At 38.8% G+C, this 16255-nt stretch overlaps 1 protein-coding gene across 1 annotated transcript in view; it reads left to right on the top strand.

Annotated features, from left to right (window-relative positions):
- PKP2 (plakophilin 2) overlaps positions 1 to 16255 on the top strand; it is a 40314-nt gene that overhangs the window by 12305 nt on the left and 11754 nt on the right. The window contains exons 4-6 of the mRNA XM_032689364.1: positions 4117 to 4255; positions 7156 to 7363; positions 12570 to 12747. Of these exons, the coding sequence (XP_032545255.1) occupies positions 4117 to 4255; positions 7156 to 7363; positions 12570 to 12747 (525 nt within the window). The remainder of the gene's footprint in view (positions 1 to 4116; positions 4256 to 7155; positions 7364 to 12569; positions 12748 to 16255) is intronic.

Below are 16255 nucleotides of genomic sequence, written 5' to 3' on the forward strand. Positions count from 1 at the left end.
TTTAAGTGCCACTTTTTAGGTTCAGCTTTTGCTGGAAGTTACAGAGGAAAACAACTGGAAGTGCTCTGAAAGCTTCTAAAGTTCCCTTTGCAGCTGTTTACAGATCTTGTTTATCTCAGTACTTCCATTTCATTTACTTCTACATATCTTGCTTAGATTTTCAAATATCCTAGAATCTACTTTAGTTTCATAACAAGGTTTTTGGGGGAGTGAGGGGCTCTTTACCCAAAGTATTAAAAAGTCTCTGTAAAATGTAATAGCTTATATAAGTAAAGAGGCTGGTGGAAAGCAGCATGTAAGTTAAAATTCTGCAGAAGTCTTGCACCACTTTCATCATTTTTACACCATTCTTAAATTATAAGGAAGAAACTATAGCCATTTTAGCTGACTGAAGTCAGCATTTGTTACGTGTTTATGTAATAATGTGTATGATATCCACCTACATTATTACTGTTGTCAACACCTATATTACACATTTAGTAAGTCCTCTTGTGAGTCTCACCACTGGAAGGACTGGATGCAGAAGCCCTATTTTGTTTGTAGTACATTCTGGTTCAACCTCATCTAGCCACCACACAGTTTACTGTTTAAACCACACTAGACAACATTTTACTGTGCATCATACACCACTGTCAAGTCAGAGGTATTTCACTTAAGTCCATCATCCCACCAGTAGTACAATAGTTTCTTCTGATAAGGTTTCTCAGGTAAAGAAGTTTGTAGACACTTTCGGATTTCTTGTCATTTCCCATTCTCTCTGATTTTAAATCTGCATTATCTGACATATTACCTGTTACTCCCTTAGTAACGTAAAGGGGAAAAAAAAGATAAGCTTGGCTTTGGAGTAAATTAATTTTTCCTGAAATTTATACTTTTTTTAATGCAAATCACAATTTTGGGCTTTCTAAGGTGAATTAAGAGAATGTAAAATAGTTGTGCAAGGTTAAAGAGAAGTAGTGGACTAGCTGTGTACAGCATTCAAAATTTATATAAAAGAATTTTCAAACTTTCTGTAAAACAATTAGCTCATGCTATGCAAGAAAAGTAGAAAAAATCAAAGTATAGAGATGTTACCTGTGTATCTTCTGGTGAAGCGAATCAGTTAAAAGCATCCTCATGATGAAGAGCTTAGGAAAGAAAGAGATTCAGCCTAAAGCTGTCTGAGAAACAGCTGCTTACAGAATCTGGCTTCTAAATGTGCTGGGAACTGTCACAAAATTATTATATATGTATATATCTCAAAAATGGTATATTCTGGCAATTAAGGTGAAGTCACAACTTGTCAAATCATTGTTCTTTTTAACAACCATTTCCTGACTGACTGACTGCAGTGTCACGACACGTGCCAATCAGCCAATTGCTATTAAGTTTGCCTGTAAATGTTCTGAGGGCAGGATAGAATCATTGCATCAAATTCTATTTTGACAAGAGTTAGGGTGCTGTAACTTTATGAATACCATTGAGGGTCAAAGATTGTATTGCACCCTTTATTGCTGCCAGAGAAAACATTAGGGAATGTTATTTTCATCCAATGAAGAACGAGCCTAGTATGGCAGTGCGCAACAGGAGAGAAATATTTTTGCCTGCTGCATGAAGGAGTATCAGCCATGAAGGGATAACCAGTGAACAGTGAGCTGCTGTCAGTCTCAATGCAGATCTACACCCCCAGCACTTTGAAATGCAGTCTGGCTGTCCCTGTGTTCATCTCAGCCTGGCAGGCACTGCTGATGGACCTTAACTACTCTGGGACACCCTTGGCATCCTGAGGTTGAGTTTCCACATAGATTCTCTGGTATCCCATGAGGGATCAGCTCATGCAGCAGTTCTGACCTTGAAAGGCACATGTTTATAGTCCTCCTCAGCTCTTAGTCAGTGAAGTGACTCACAATTTAATACATTGGAGATGTCTGCTGCTCACAGGTGACTGAATTTGGGCAAAGGGCTCCAAAATTGTTGTGGTGACTAGCAGTCAGGTAGACATGCTCATATGTGCACAGGTATAACAAGGTCACAAAATCTTTATTGATTTAAGAAAAGTGACTAAAACCCAAGGTTGAAAAGCCTGCTTTTCTGTTCCACTATAGAGAGTAAGAAGGAGAAATATGATCTAGCTTTTTTTCGTCACTCATTGTTTAAGTAGGTTTCTGATCAGTTCACCTTACTTACAATTTAGAGTAACTTAGTAACTATTTTGTTTTAAATCTGGCCTGAAGTAAACTCTGAAAATCTGGAAGCTGTAAGCATTGCCAGGCACTAGAGATACTAACCAAAGTTCTGTCTAATTTCTCTTTGATTTAACCTCTCCATTGACATCCTCAACACGCTGCCCTCTTCATTTCATCTTTCTCTTGCACAACCATCCTCAGCACCTATAAATACAGAGTATTTGCTCAAAACACTAACTCAGAGGAGAAGACAAGAAATAACATATTTATACCAAAGAGAAATATAAAGGCAGGTAGAAACCTCAGGGTATGGGTGTATAATTTCATTTGCAACAGGTGCAATAAATCAAAATTCTCCATTTCTTTGCTGTCCTTACAGCCATACTAATTGGTTCTGCCTTGGCAAAACCAAGCAGCAGATGTCGATTTACAGTGTAGCTGCAAGAAAAATTCCAGCAAAATCTGTTTTTGTCTCAGAGCTCATGAGTACATCATAAATATTTTGGGGGAAACAGTTGGATTTCAGTGCATTTATAGCAAGATTCCCTGTGAGAAACCTACCTGATTTCTGCCTGGTTTGTCTGCATTGCTCCCCTGCAGCCTATTCTGGGCAAGTCTGGAATTCCAGGCCCTTTCACTCCTTCAGATCCAGTATGGAGCCAGTCTCAGAGCTGAAGAACTGGGTGCAGTCCACAAACACACTCTTTAGGAATGTTTCTCTTCTCAATATCAAAACATTTGGTGTTTCACTTTCCTGAACATTGTTTATTATTTAATTTTTCTACTCAGTTAATCAAAAAAAAAAATAAAATTTCAATTTAAGCCAATGTATTTCCCAGGTTCCTATTTTAACATGAATGGTAATTGTGTTAATATTTCTAACTTTCGTTTCATTTACTGGGATGATTATCAAGTAAATCATTCTCATTCTGGTAGCTCTGAAGTAGGGAGTTATTGCCAATGACTGCTTGCTTCACTGGGGTTCACAGACTGCCCTCTCATCCCTGTCTGGGCAGCAGAGGATCTGGTATTACAAAACTATCTGGTTTAAAAAAAAAAACGCTCATATTCTTGTCCACTTCCCCTCCTCCTCCCCTCCCCCCCTTCTTTTTTTCTCTAGGTGGCACATACTTGAAACAAAAAGTAAATAAAAGTCTGGGGAGCATAACCACCTGCCCCACGGGTAATGCACCTGAATGTGCCATGAATTGTTTTATGTTCCATTTAGTTGGGAAAAAATGTGTCTGGTGACCTCCCTTTCCATTTTTTTATATGGTTGTCTAACACAATCATCATTTAAGCAAACATGCTGGAAGTTGAGAGGAAAATAGCCATGCTTATTTTTTAATCCTCCCACAGTCGATGTACATACTCAGTTTAATGAGTGCTATTTTTATTCTGAAAAAAAGGCTTTGCCCATCTATTTCAAACTAGAACAACTTCTATAGTTTGAAAAATGCAGTCCTGCATATATGTATTCTGGGAACTAAGAAATGGATAGAAGGCATGAAAACAAATGTAAAAAAGCAATCATCACATTACTGAGGAAAACATCAAGGTGTCTTCATGATCTTCACTCTACTTTGGTTATAGCCTTCTTTGGATCTTCATCCACTTCCTTCATCTTTCCTTCCACATCCTGTCCTTCATCCAGTGATGAAAGGATGGAAACTAATGGAAACACTGATAAAAACATCCACTAATGTTTCCATTTGGTTTTTATAATTTGAAGCACGACTTACTTTCTCCAGAGCTTCTCATTGTTGCCACACTTTCATTTATGATTTTCTCTTCCCCAGCTTTTTTAATACTTTCTGCTACTGGAAAGGAAAAAAAAAAAGTTTTAAGACAATCTAAAGTTACTTGAAAAATACAAAAATCCTTGTATTATGACGAAGATAATTTTTCTGCACTCTTGCTTCACCTTATTTCCTCTGCCTATACTTTTAAGGAGTCCAGAAGTGGAGATGACACTGGAGCGTGCAGTGAACATACTGAAGAGTGAAAATACACAGTCCACACCTAGGATTCTTGCTGCAGTGACTTTCATACAGCACGAGTGCTTCCAGAAAGCAGATGCCAGAAGAAAAGTAAGTAATTATTTTTATGCCAGTTACAGTCAGATAGAGAAAATGGCTTTCTGTACTGTATGGCACTATGTCAGCATGAAGAGAAAAAAGGCACCCAAGAAACCTTATAGGATACTAATGTTAGATATTTTCCCTAAAATATACTGATGCTTTATGCTGCAGATCCTTTTAAATCCATGGAGCGGGACTGGGTCTATGCTTGCAAAAATTTGGGCTTTAGCATTTTGTGATAGGAGACATAGAAATGTAGGGTAAAAATTCACTCAAACTATCAGTAATTACAGATGTTTAGGACCAACCTCCAGATCAACCCATTGATTAGGATTCCACAAGCTGCTGTAGGCAGTCAGAGAGCTTTACTACCTTTGCCAGTTATTCCTGATATAACTTTAAAAGCATAGCTTAAATCTCCCTTTTTCAAACTGATTTGATTGGTTTCTGTCCTGTCTGGGTGGTTTTTGATAAATGTTGAGGCTGCGAAGTGAAAAAAACACTTAATTTGCTCTTTTTCAGGCCAAAAAAACATACTTCTTTCAGCCTTTATAAATAGACTCTGAACTTTTTGTCATTATAATTGCTCTTGTCTCTCATTTTTGACTGGCACGCTTACACCATTAGTACAAAAACATCCCAGAAAAGAAAACTCTGGGAGTAGAGTACAAACTTACCCAATCTTTAGGATTTGCTAGGACTGCACAAATATGTTAATACAGTGCATGGATTAGCCAAAATGTTAAGAGCTCTTTGGGACTGCATTGTTTAGATTAACCAAATTTTTTAAGTCCTTTACAAGACACTTGTTAGGTCGCTTACAAGTTTTTGGAAAGCACATATTAAAAATATTCTCTTCTTCCTTTTCTTTCACTATTGGACACAAATATGTCTCTCAGTTCTGTACATGAATGTGCAAGGTGATAGTTTATTTCAACTATTGAAAAACAGTGTTACACCTGCTTTGGTTTGTAATATGCTCAGTATCATTCATATGTAACCTCAGCCTTAACTCCATATTCATGTACATTCAGTCCAATTCGGTGACAGCCAAACATCACTCAGTCCTTTTAACTTGCTTTATGGTGTGTCAAAAACTGTTTTGGAAGAAAACACCAGTACAAGTAGCATCCTTAACTTCAGACTGAGGACAGAGCTTCAGAATTTAGTGTTTGAAGGTGGTTTATTATACAGACCTCTCTTAGGCAGCTTCCCAGGAAAACAAGTGCATGAGTAAAAGTGTTCTAATTGGAGCAGTCAGCCTAAAGCTTCTCCTATTTTCCTGTCTATCCCACATATCCTAGCTGAGCTTTTCTGTTTGGTGCCTGTCAGACTTGTTCACATTGGCATTGTTTTGTGTCCCCTTTTTAGCCTTTCAGCCTTTGTCTTGCAATGCTTTATTCCCTGATAGTTGATAGTTTGTGGGTTTAGTGGCTTTTCTTTTTCTTGTGAACTGGTGTTCTTACAGTATTTTGGTGAATTCTGTCTACCAATGAAAATTTAGAAGGACCAGTCAATAGCTTTTGTTAATTATCCTTTGCAAATTAAGTCAAAATAGCACCACTTCTTTTACAAGAGCTATAAATGCATTAAAATTACCAACAGAAAGTCTGCATAAATGTTTAAAAAACCCCAACCAACTACAGTGTCAGTGTCAAAAGGGCTGATCTACTGTAGTAAAATAGGTTGATGTGCCTCTATGCTCCATTTCCCTCAAGATATATATTTCTGTGTTTCATTCTGTTAGCATTGAGATGATTACAGAATGATTGCAGAGGGAATCAGGTCAGCAGTGCAGTAGCAAGAAACTGTGCCTTTTGTACAGCTGAATCAGAGGAAAGGCTGGCAGGCTGAGTAGTTTGCTACATGAAGGGCAAAAGACTTTGTTATGTTCCATTTCTTTGTGTTGCCAACACCTGCCAGTTGCGTTCAATTCTTTTTATCATTAAACTCTGGACTGCTCAAAACAGTTGTATCAGATTTCTTAGTCTTTCACATGCTGTTGATTATACACAAGGATGAGTTTGTCCACAAAACCATATGGCATTTTGAGGTGCTGGAGGAAGCCTTTCTCAATTGTACATGAATGTAAAGTACTTTTCACAGTAAACTCGTTCTTAAATGAGCCAAGGCTTGCTTATGGCACATCACTGGGATTCCTCATTTGCCACAACATGTAGAACTTGGAAACTTACTTTTCCATACAGCTGTGGTAAAATAAGATCTTCTAAAGTCTTCATTTATGATCAAAACCTCATTTTCTAAAGAATTAGACACTGAAAAGTAGTCTTTGTTAAATGAGGGTGGTTCAGTAGATAGCTGACTTACAATGTTTAGATTTTACTAGTTTAGTATTTTTTCTCAGTATGCCACAGATAAGAAGTACTAAGTATAATGTGTTCTTATTTGATACACTGTCACTTATTTGATAAGTGCACAGAAGTTAATAGAGAAAAAATACTGTCTTTTCATCAGGCTGGCTGCTGAGAGGAAAAACACCAAATTTGGCATCTCAGGAACGTTTTACATATAGAAATCTCAAAACAGTTTATAAATGTTCAGAATGAAATCTCAAATACCCATTTCACCAACATAGAAGCTAAAATACAGATTAGATGTCTTGCCAGAGAGTACAAATCTGCAGCAAAACTGGAAAAGATTTAGTTTCATTCTCTTACATTATCAAAATACGATGCCTGCCTTAGTTAATTTTAACTATTAGTCATATAAAAGACCAGAAGTTAGCAGGCATGTGCAAATGATTAATGATTTGTGCTTCGAGTCTTTCAAATAGGAGCAAATGAAAGAAGTCCCTACTACTATTTAAATATTTGCTGGGGTAGGGGGAGAGTGGAGTTTGTTTTTTGCAGGATCTAACTATTCTCTGCTGTGTTTTGTTTCCTTCACAGGTTTTCTCACTTGGTGGTATCCCCAAACTTTTACAGCTTCTTGAGGTTCAGAATGAGGACATTCAGCGGGCAGCATGTGGCGCTCTGAGAAACTTGGTGTTTGAGGACAATGACAACAAACTGGAAGTGTCAGAGCAGAAGGGGATCCCACTCTTGCTCCGCCTACTCCGACATACCAGGGATGTAGAGACTAAGAAGCAAATCACAGGTAGGGTAGTGTTTTCAGTGCAGTCAAGCATGAAGTGCTTTAAGTAATGCACAAGCTTTCCGGGAGAGGTACATGATTGTTTACTTAGGCCCGTGTTTAGTGACTAAATACAAGAACATTGTCACCTATTCTACCTATTGTCTACCCTATTACTTAGGGTAAAATTCCAAGGTCCTTACTCAAGGCCAGTCTCTCAGTCAATGAGAAGAGATGAGGAACTGCAACTTCCCCTCTTAAAGCTCCTTTAGAAATTATGTGAGTCTGTTTGCGGGAAGCTTAAAGTCCCAGATATTCCAGAAAAGAAAGTGAGGGTCCCTTAAGGAGCCTGGGACTGTAATTAATGCTGCTGCTATTTACACAGCAATTCAGCCTTTGTTATTTGACTCTATGCTGACAGCACCTACTGGGTGTTCCTTGTTGAAGACAGTCACCCAGAACTGTCAGGTACCATGGATAGAAAGTGGTTGTTGTATTCACCACAAACTCTACTGCCCCAAATTTCTGCTCTGAGCTCTCCCACTCACAGTGGTTTGTTTGCACACGAGTCTGTCTTCTTGGATCTGTGACAAGCAGAAAGCTCTGCCACAGCAACAGCATGTTTCTTTTTTGTGTACAGGGGAGAGAATTCCTCCCAGGCAGCCATTTGACTGCAAAGATCACACAGCATCATCAGTGGAGTGACTGACATTCTGGATTCTGTTTTTGCAGGGCTCATGCTCTCATGCTTTTATTTCCAGTGACCTTGAGGAAGAACTGTTAATTAGTAGGGCTCATTGCAAATTTGAAGGAAAAGCCCTTTGGATCAGAAACCCCATTTTACACCTCTTGTTGTACTTCAGTGTAGCAGAAGGGATGGTGGGAGGAAAAGTCCAGCATTACTCAAAAAGAAACCTATGGTTGCTGCCTTGTTGGCTTTGCAGCAGCCCTTTAAGAAGTGCCAACCACCTCATCCCTGCAGTCCTGTGTAGCCATAATGTGTCTGTTGGAATTCGTCTGCTTGTGACCCACATTCATTCTTGTTGGCATGCAAAGGAAGAGCAGGCTTATATTTTATAAATGGAAAACATTATGAATAAATGAATGGAGGTTTATTTCAAGTGAACTTTAAAGATACCAAGAACAAAAGCTATTAAGAGAACTGTGCTTGAAAAGATACAGAAGGTGTCAAGCAGCCCTGCCTTGAAGCAAGGACATGTCGAGACCTTCTGTAATTCTGCATTCTTTTAAGTATTTTAAATACTCTGCTCCCTAAGCTGGAGAACAAAGCTTTGTATTGTTGGTTCTTTTGGCTCAGTTCTACAGCTCTGCAACATTAAAATGTCTTAAAGGTTTTCACACTCATCAGTTGCACAACTGGGTCACTTAGTAACTTATTGTATAGTGTGTTATCTCTCTGTGCTGTTACAAATCAGTGAGGCAAGCAGTGAAGATGGTGGTACAGTGGCCAGAAAGCCAATGCTCTTTCCTTGCTAGCAATTTCATCGTTTCTGACAAAACTGTTGACTGTGCAGGATAGCTCACATGGATACTGTGAATGGTACTTTCTTCCCCTTCAATGTGGAATTGGATGAAGGCTCATCTTCATTCTGCAATTACCCCTGTCGTTGAACATGAATATTTACTTACAAAACAAAGAAGACACCAACAAAATATTTAAGCAATATCAAGCAAGATGAACTAGCTTGTGTAAAGCAAAATATTGTGATATGCTTTCGTGCCTCTCTCTTGCAAAGGATGGCTTTAAAAATACGCCAAGAGAAGTATTTCTTGCTTTGTTCAAGACCAAATGTGCAGTTAGGAGGAAGTACGCTGAGTCCCTTTGTGAAAATGGCACTAGGGCATACTTTTTGCCATCACTTGAACAATTCTTCATCTCCTTAATAAGCTGCAAGGAGCCTACAGGGCAAAGGGCAGTCTGGATGAATGAATTTCTATGAGAATATTAGCTTTGCTTCTGGCCAGCTTTTCTCCCAGACAGGCAAGGAGTGAGCTGCAGACAGGAGATAGAGAGTCAGTGTTATAAGTATGCTAACTTGGGTCATTGCTTCCAGATGATCTTGGCATGTACAGTGATATCTAGGAATTACTGTCCTGTCAGACAGTACTGGAATTACTGTCCTGTCAGATTTACTGCATAGCCTGAGAAGGGCTGCAACCCAAGGCTCTTCCAAGGATAATGCAAACCTTTGACTGCCTTTCTAACAAAATAGTTAAATTCTGCTGAACAACAGTTTCCCTGTCTGACTGATGGATCACCTACAAGCTTTGTTTCTCCTCTTGCATTGCCTTTGGCTTCTTGCAGGACTAGTGGAATATCACAGCTATGCATGCAATCTCTCTGCAGGGTTGTAACACTTCTGGGAAAAGATTAATGTGGAAAATTTGGCCTTCCACCCAGTCAGCATAAGTCCATTTGTCTTTCCACATCATACATATTACTTGCCTACTTTGACTGTAAATTAGGGACTTCCAAATGTGTGATATGATTTTTAGCTGAATGTCTTTCCCCATAAAAGATGAGTAAAATCAGCTTGGTGCCTGATAATCCCTCATTGAGCTGTGGTGAAAGACTCCTGGCCAAGGATTGAAAGCATGCAATACTCTTTATTAAAGATATCTAAGCTCAGCAGAGGGAAGCTTTTTGTTTCTGTTGCTGTGTAGCAAGCATGGTACCAAAGCACTCCACCTGACAAAAGTATATGAAGATAAGGAAGTTGTTGGAGAGAAGGAAGTTAAAACTCAGAGACACAGAAGTTTTCTCATACTGTATTTCATTGCCTCTCGGAAAATTACATGGCATAAGTAAATATCAGCCTTAAAAGTTTATTTTTAAGATTGCTGGCTTATTAGTACTGGCAGTGTTAATACAGACAAGCACTTGTCTAACATTAAGCCATATTACATCATATGTTCTCAAAGAATACTTTGATGGCCTGTATTTTCTTCAAGACCTGAGGAATACAGACTGAGCACAGTCATGCAGACTGAGCACAGTCATGCAGTGTGACTTGAATTGTCCTTTGAAAAGATTGAAAGCAATCAAAGTGTATGGAGAAAAATGCTGATTACAGCAAGTGCTGTGTGCTGCCTCACGCTCTGTGTATCCCAGGAGAACACACAAAAAGCACCAAACCACAACCCCCCCCAAAGTGGCTTTATGCCTATGAAAGTGGTTTGAGAGCTGCTGTGGACCAGCTTAATTAAGGCCCCTGTGCAGAAAATAGCTGCCTGGTTTCTCTGCAATTTCTGTACTTATATGGCCTCTTCATAGGGTGAACGAGTCCTCCTCAAGATCACACTGACTGAATTGACTTCATGAAATCATTGATACAAGTAAAGTAAAGGAAACATAGGCTTTGTCCTTTTTTTGACTTCTTGACTTTTTGACAAGCTACTTAAAAGTCTCTTAGGAAAGGAATGAGGTTACTCATAAGTAGTAGGAGAGGATGTCACTTGGTGACAACACAAGAGCCAAGACAGGAATTGAATTTTATAGTATTTGGAGAGCATACTGAGGAACAGAAAGTAAAATGGCTGTGGCATGGGAAAAAAAAAAATATTAGCTTTTGAAGGTAAGCCAGATGAGCCTCCAGGGAGTAGCTAACCTCTTGATCTTGTTATCATGAAGCATAAATACAAGAAATGAAAGGAAATTTTTCCTGCAGGGAAGATTACAGCACAAGCAGAACTGTCATTAAAAGAAATATAAATTTAAAAGCAGACCCCACCCATTTTTCCAAATAACCATCTAAGGAAAAACTATGCTCCTATGACTACATTAAGCATAGGTGCAAGGAAAGAGTCCACTCCTAAAGACATTTTCTAATGTGAACAAATTCATCCACACCCAGAATGCCACTGAGAGAATCCTTCTCAGCCCAGTGATACAGTGCCTATGGGTAAAGGTAGGATTTTTGTCAGAAAATAAACAGTGTAAGCAACATCTCAAATTCTGTTCTGACAATTCTATTCTAGGTATCCATCTGTAATTAAAAATGAATTTGTTCTTTTTGAAATTGTATTCTGTCCTTGTGCCGTTCCTTGCATTTTTGCCATTCTATCTTAACCTGCTTCTTTTACCAATGCTCTTTGGACTGCTTATCTGATTTCCCATAAACCTTGTTTTCCTTCAGGAAAATACATTCTTCCTTTTATCCTTTAATTCAGAGGTTGAAGAGCTGATCCCAAAAGAAGGAATGGGCTGCTTTTGGCTGGCTTGTTTTGGTTTTATTATTTCTCACAATACTTGAAATTAAATTCAAAGTGTAAGGAGATATAAAAGAAGCATTTTTTGTTGTGAATTGATGAAAGGAACATTCACTAATACTCTGCCTGTGTGTGTGGAGAAGGAGGTCTGTGAAACTTAGAGCAGCAGGCTGAGGAAACAATGAATGTCTTTGTAGTGAAAAGCAGAAATACGTGTTGTTTTCCAGGGGAAGAGTACTTTAAAAAGAATTGTCATCTGTTGGAATAGAACATAAGCAAACCTAGTAAGTTATGCAAGATCATATTTAAGATTTGTTTTGGAGATGGTGAATAGACAAGGTTTGTAGCATTACTTAATGATTTGCTTAGTGACTAATGTCTGGACAGTAACGGCCAACCAGTGTTTAACAGCTTTCCCTCTTATGAGAAATTTTGCTATCAAGTGTTAGAGAAACTTGGTAATGGGCATCTCCTGTCTTCCAGCAGATTTCCAGCAACCTGTGAACTCAATCTCTGTACTTCCCATCGCAATCCCTTTTGCATGCGAGTTTATTCTCCCACTCATTGATCTTTACTTGGTACTTGGAAGTGCAACTAGTTCTGCCTGGCATCCAGAATGGACAAGCTCCTCCCTGGAACTGTGGAGGATGATCACTGATGCTGGTGTTGTTATCTCTGTTTAGCTTGTGCTACTTTGGTAATGGAGAAGATGATTGCTGCATATGAGCAATGCAGAGCCATGAGAAACTGCACTTCATGGTTGGGCATCAGACTGACTGTGCAGAGATTTTACTTCAGTCACATGGATAACTGTGCCCCCTTTTTTGCCCCATTTCCCTGTCCTCAGATCAGGCCTGGTGAACACTTATCAACCCATTCTGCTTCTCTTCAGGATATCAAGTGTCATTCTTCACCCTTTAACTTCAAGGACTTTGAGATTAAGTCTTTCAAACTGCAGTGGTGTCTTTTTGCCTCTCTGATTTTATTTTGGATATTACAGGTTTGTTGTGGAATTTGTCCTCTAATGACCAGCTGAAGCACCTGTTGATTAGAGAAGCCCTGCAGACGTTGACTGAAGCTGTCCTCATCCCATACTCAGGCTGGCCAGATCGAGATTACCCAAAGTCAAGTGTTTTACCTGACCCTGATATCTTCTACAATGCCACAGGATGCTTGAGGTGAGCACTCAATCTACAACTACCCAAAGCAATAGTGATGATAAAACAGGCCTGCACACTTATTTTTTTTTTCTTGTTTTTAATTTTGATGCACTTTACTGTTGTATAGCCCTGTAGGTGCCATTCGGACTACCAAAAGACTAACATATTTGAATTATTAGTTCTGGTATGATAGATCTTTGGTGGGACAATTGAAGTGCCTGTGTAACTGAAATTTTCTTTCAAGAGACTGAGAAAGTTATCCTCATCTACAGCATTATTGGTTATTAATGAGACCACTATTTTCTGACATTTCTGCTGAGTATGTTCTGCTCAGCTGCTGCAATACCTGCTAAATGCTACCAGGCACGGGAGCAGTCCTTTGAGTAGTGAGCAGGACATGCTCAGCAATGGCCAAGTCTGTGTTTTTTTCTGCTCTACCTATAAACCATGACTAATAGTTACATTCATTAGCATCTCCAAGGACCCTTTGGATAAATGCACAGAGTTCCTCTCAGGCCATGATCCCTTCTCATCTAAACAGATGACTTGGAAAAGAGACATGGTACCTAGAAGCACATAAAAGTCTTCAGTTTTCAGCTGCTGCCAAAGATGCTTACTTTGACATATCATAATCTATACTTAAACTGACTAGAAAGTTATTTAAATTAAGGAAAAGCCATTCGTTAAACCATGATAAGTCCTGTCCAACCTTTTGCACAAGTTCAAGCAAGTTGCAGCCATGGAGTGGATGAATAGATTTAAAGCTGTGTATTTACTACTGCAATCAGCTAATAGGCTCATGAACACAGTAGCAGTTACTACAGAGAAACACCAAAGGCCTCAGTGAACACACCCCTAAATGGCTGAAGGATAAAAATCACATCTTCAATAAAAACACCATTAAAAATAACAGCCTATAGAACTGGGGCTCCTTGTGTTTGGGAGTTCAAAGTCACTGCACGTTAAGTACACTCATGAGCATCAGAGATGCACGTCTTTTGTTTACACATTTCAAATATGCATGAAAGGGCAGTTTGAGCTGCTTAGAGGAGTAAAGTACAAGTGCAAAGGCATGGCCTGAGTTTTACACACCTTCTAGTATAGTACAAGGAATTAAGTTTGAAATTTAGAGGCTTGGGAAGCTGCCCAGTTTTGCCTCACACATTCCTGCTATGCTAACGTGTCCTATAGCATTGTAGTTGTATATATATGACATTAATTTTTACTGTGTAAACAGTTCTGTACGTGACTCATGTGGTTTCAGAAGACAGATGAATTGTTAGCTATACAAAATACTCAACAATAAGGCACCTTTTCCTGTAGGAACTCCTGTCAGCCCACTAGCTACTAATTAAGTTGATCTCTAAGTAATAATTAACTTCTATTTACTATGATGGCTCAAAAGCAGATAAAAAGAAACGTTAACCACCCATAATAAAATCTCTCTAGCTAACGCTGGTGGTGTTTAGGAAATGAAGAGGTTGTCTTTTTTCATATTGCTTAGCCCAGGATGCATTTACACAGAAACAATTGGCTGCTCCTGTCCTACATTTGGACTCTGGAACTGTCTCTTCCTTATGAGCCAGCCGATGTGGACAAAGGATCATTCTCAGGTTTAGCTCTGTATTGCTTTGTCTGAGATTGTTTCAGCAGCTTGATACAAGTTGTTATGTGACAAATAAGGCATAACAGTAGCTGAGTTCTTTTAAATTAGATTCTGGGCTTACCTTACTCTGTACAGAAAAGTCGGTGCTTGGGGCTGGTCCAGAGCTGCAGTGAGCTCTGCAGGTTTAATGAAAACTCTGTTAAACTGCCCTTATCTAGGTGCTCAAAGATGAATTCCCCATCTTATAGATATGATGTCCATATTCTAGTCCTCATTTTTAAGAGCTTCAACACTGAAAATTATAATTAGGACAAGAAGGGCTCAAAAATTCCCAGGTAAAGGAGATCTGCAGGATTGCAGCACAGAATTAGTTTCTGGCACAGAAGAGTTTTTAATGAGGCTTATCATATTTGTACAGGCCAAATATCTGAGATTTTTAAGATTAATCAGTTTGCATCTCTTTATTGGAAATGGATGCCCCTCCCAGATTAGGTCACTAGAAGTATTCCTTCCTTATGTATTAATTAAAAATTAATCTCTGCATGAATAAATGCTGAAAACTAAAAAAAGAGCATACACAAAGTAATAAAACTGTGCACTGAGGGAATGATGTTGCTAATGAAGATGTTTGAAGAGTATATTTATTTGCCAGAATATAAATCTGTAATTAGTCTTCCCTTTTGTAATACTAACACGTTTGTTGTGCATGCTGATAAAGTCTATAGCCTGCAGCTTCTATTACAGGTTAAAAATAGTACTTTGAAGTGCAATACATTATGCATAGTACAGTACTTAGCTATAGGAGAATGCCAGAACTTATTTTCAAAAATTTACATACACCTATGGACTGAAAGGGACACCCACAGTCCAAATCTGACACTGGCATCTGGTGTGGGCGTATGCACTGTGCCACACAGTTACCAACTCATAAATCACAGCTCTCTTCATCCTCCTTGACAAAAGTTCACGAGGAGATGATATTGCAGATACTTTCAAACACTGGAATGAGTGACTGAGCAGACCAATCCCTGTCCTGCTAAACGGTTATTGCCAGAAATATTGTGGAGTCCTGAATCTTGGCTGCCTGTGTCAGTGTTTGCAGTCACTGATAAGGAAGTCTGACGTTAGAAGGATTTGTTAATCCCTTTCTCTAGGTCTGTGTTTTGTCTTAAAACCATATCAGAAGCAAAGCTTCACAGAAATTGCAGGTTACAAAACTTAACATATTAAAAAGAAGCTGCGTACACCACAGAATTCCGCACTAGCAGTTAGAATAAGAAATAGTATTGTTCAGTTGTGAAATATGATAAAAAGCACTGTGTCCTGAACAGGCAGAGTAAGCCAAATGAACAGACTTCACTGGTTGCCTGACAATAAGCTGAACAGGTAAAAAAAACAACAAAAAACCTCCTATCTACAGGAGTATTACAGACATGATCTTGTTCCATTTTTATCTTGAAAACCTGTTCCCAAAAGTTCTACAATGCTGAACTTCCCCGAATTTATGTTTAGTCATCACATTTCCTCCTGCAAAACATTTCATTTAAGTGTTGGAGCTCGGAGTCACAACTGCTGTACTTCATCGCAGAGCCCTCCTGTTTAATTGCTCTCGAACTGAAGCATCTGGTGCCCCTTTGTATTCTAATTCTTCAAAACTTTCTAGACAACTATCTCCAGAAAAGTCAGCTGTCCTCTCTGTTACTGGTTCCCCAACCAGTTAAATAAAAGTAATGCTTCCTTTTTCATTATTATTTTTGACACTTTGTCTATCCCAGCTCTTGTTTCAGCTTTTGTTTTGAATTGCACAGTGACCCACAAGGACAGTGTAAAGCTGTATTTGGAGGAAGTAGTATCATTACACTTTAGACCAAGAGGCTGCATAAACATCTTCTTCCATTTGCTCCAGAGAGAAGGGAAGCC

Source organism: Chiroxiphia lanceolata, chromosome 5 (assembly GCF_009829145.1).
Source record: "Chiroxiphia lanceolata isolate bChiLan1 chromosome 5, bChiLan1.pri, whole genome shotgun sequence".
NCBI lineage: Eukaryota > Metazoa > Chordata > Aves > Passeriformes > Pipridae > Chiroxiphia > Chiroxiphia lanceolata.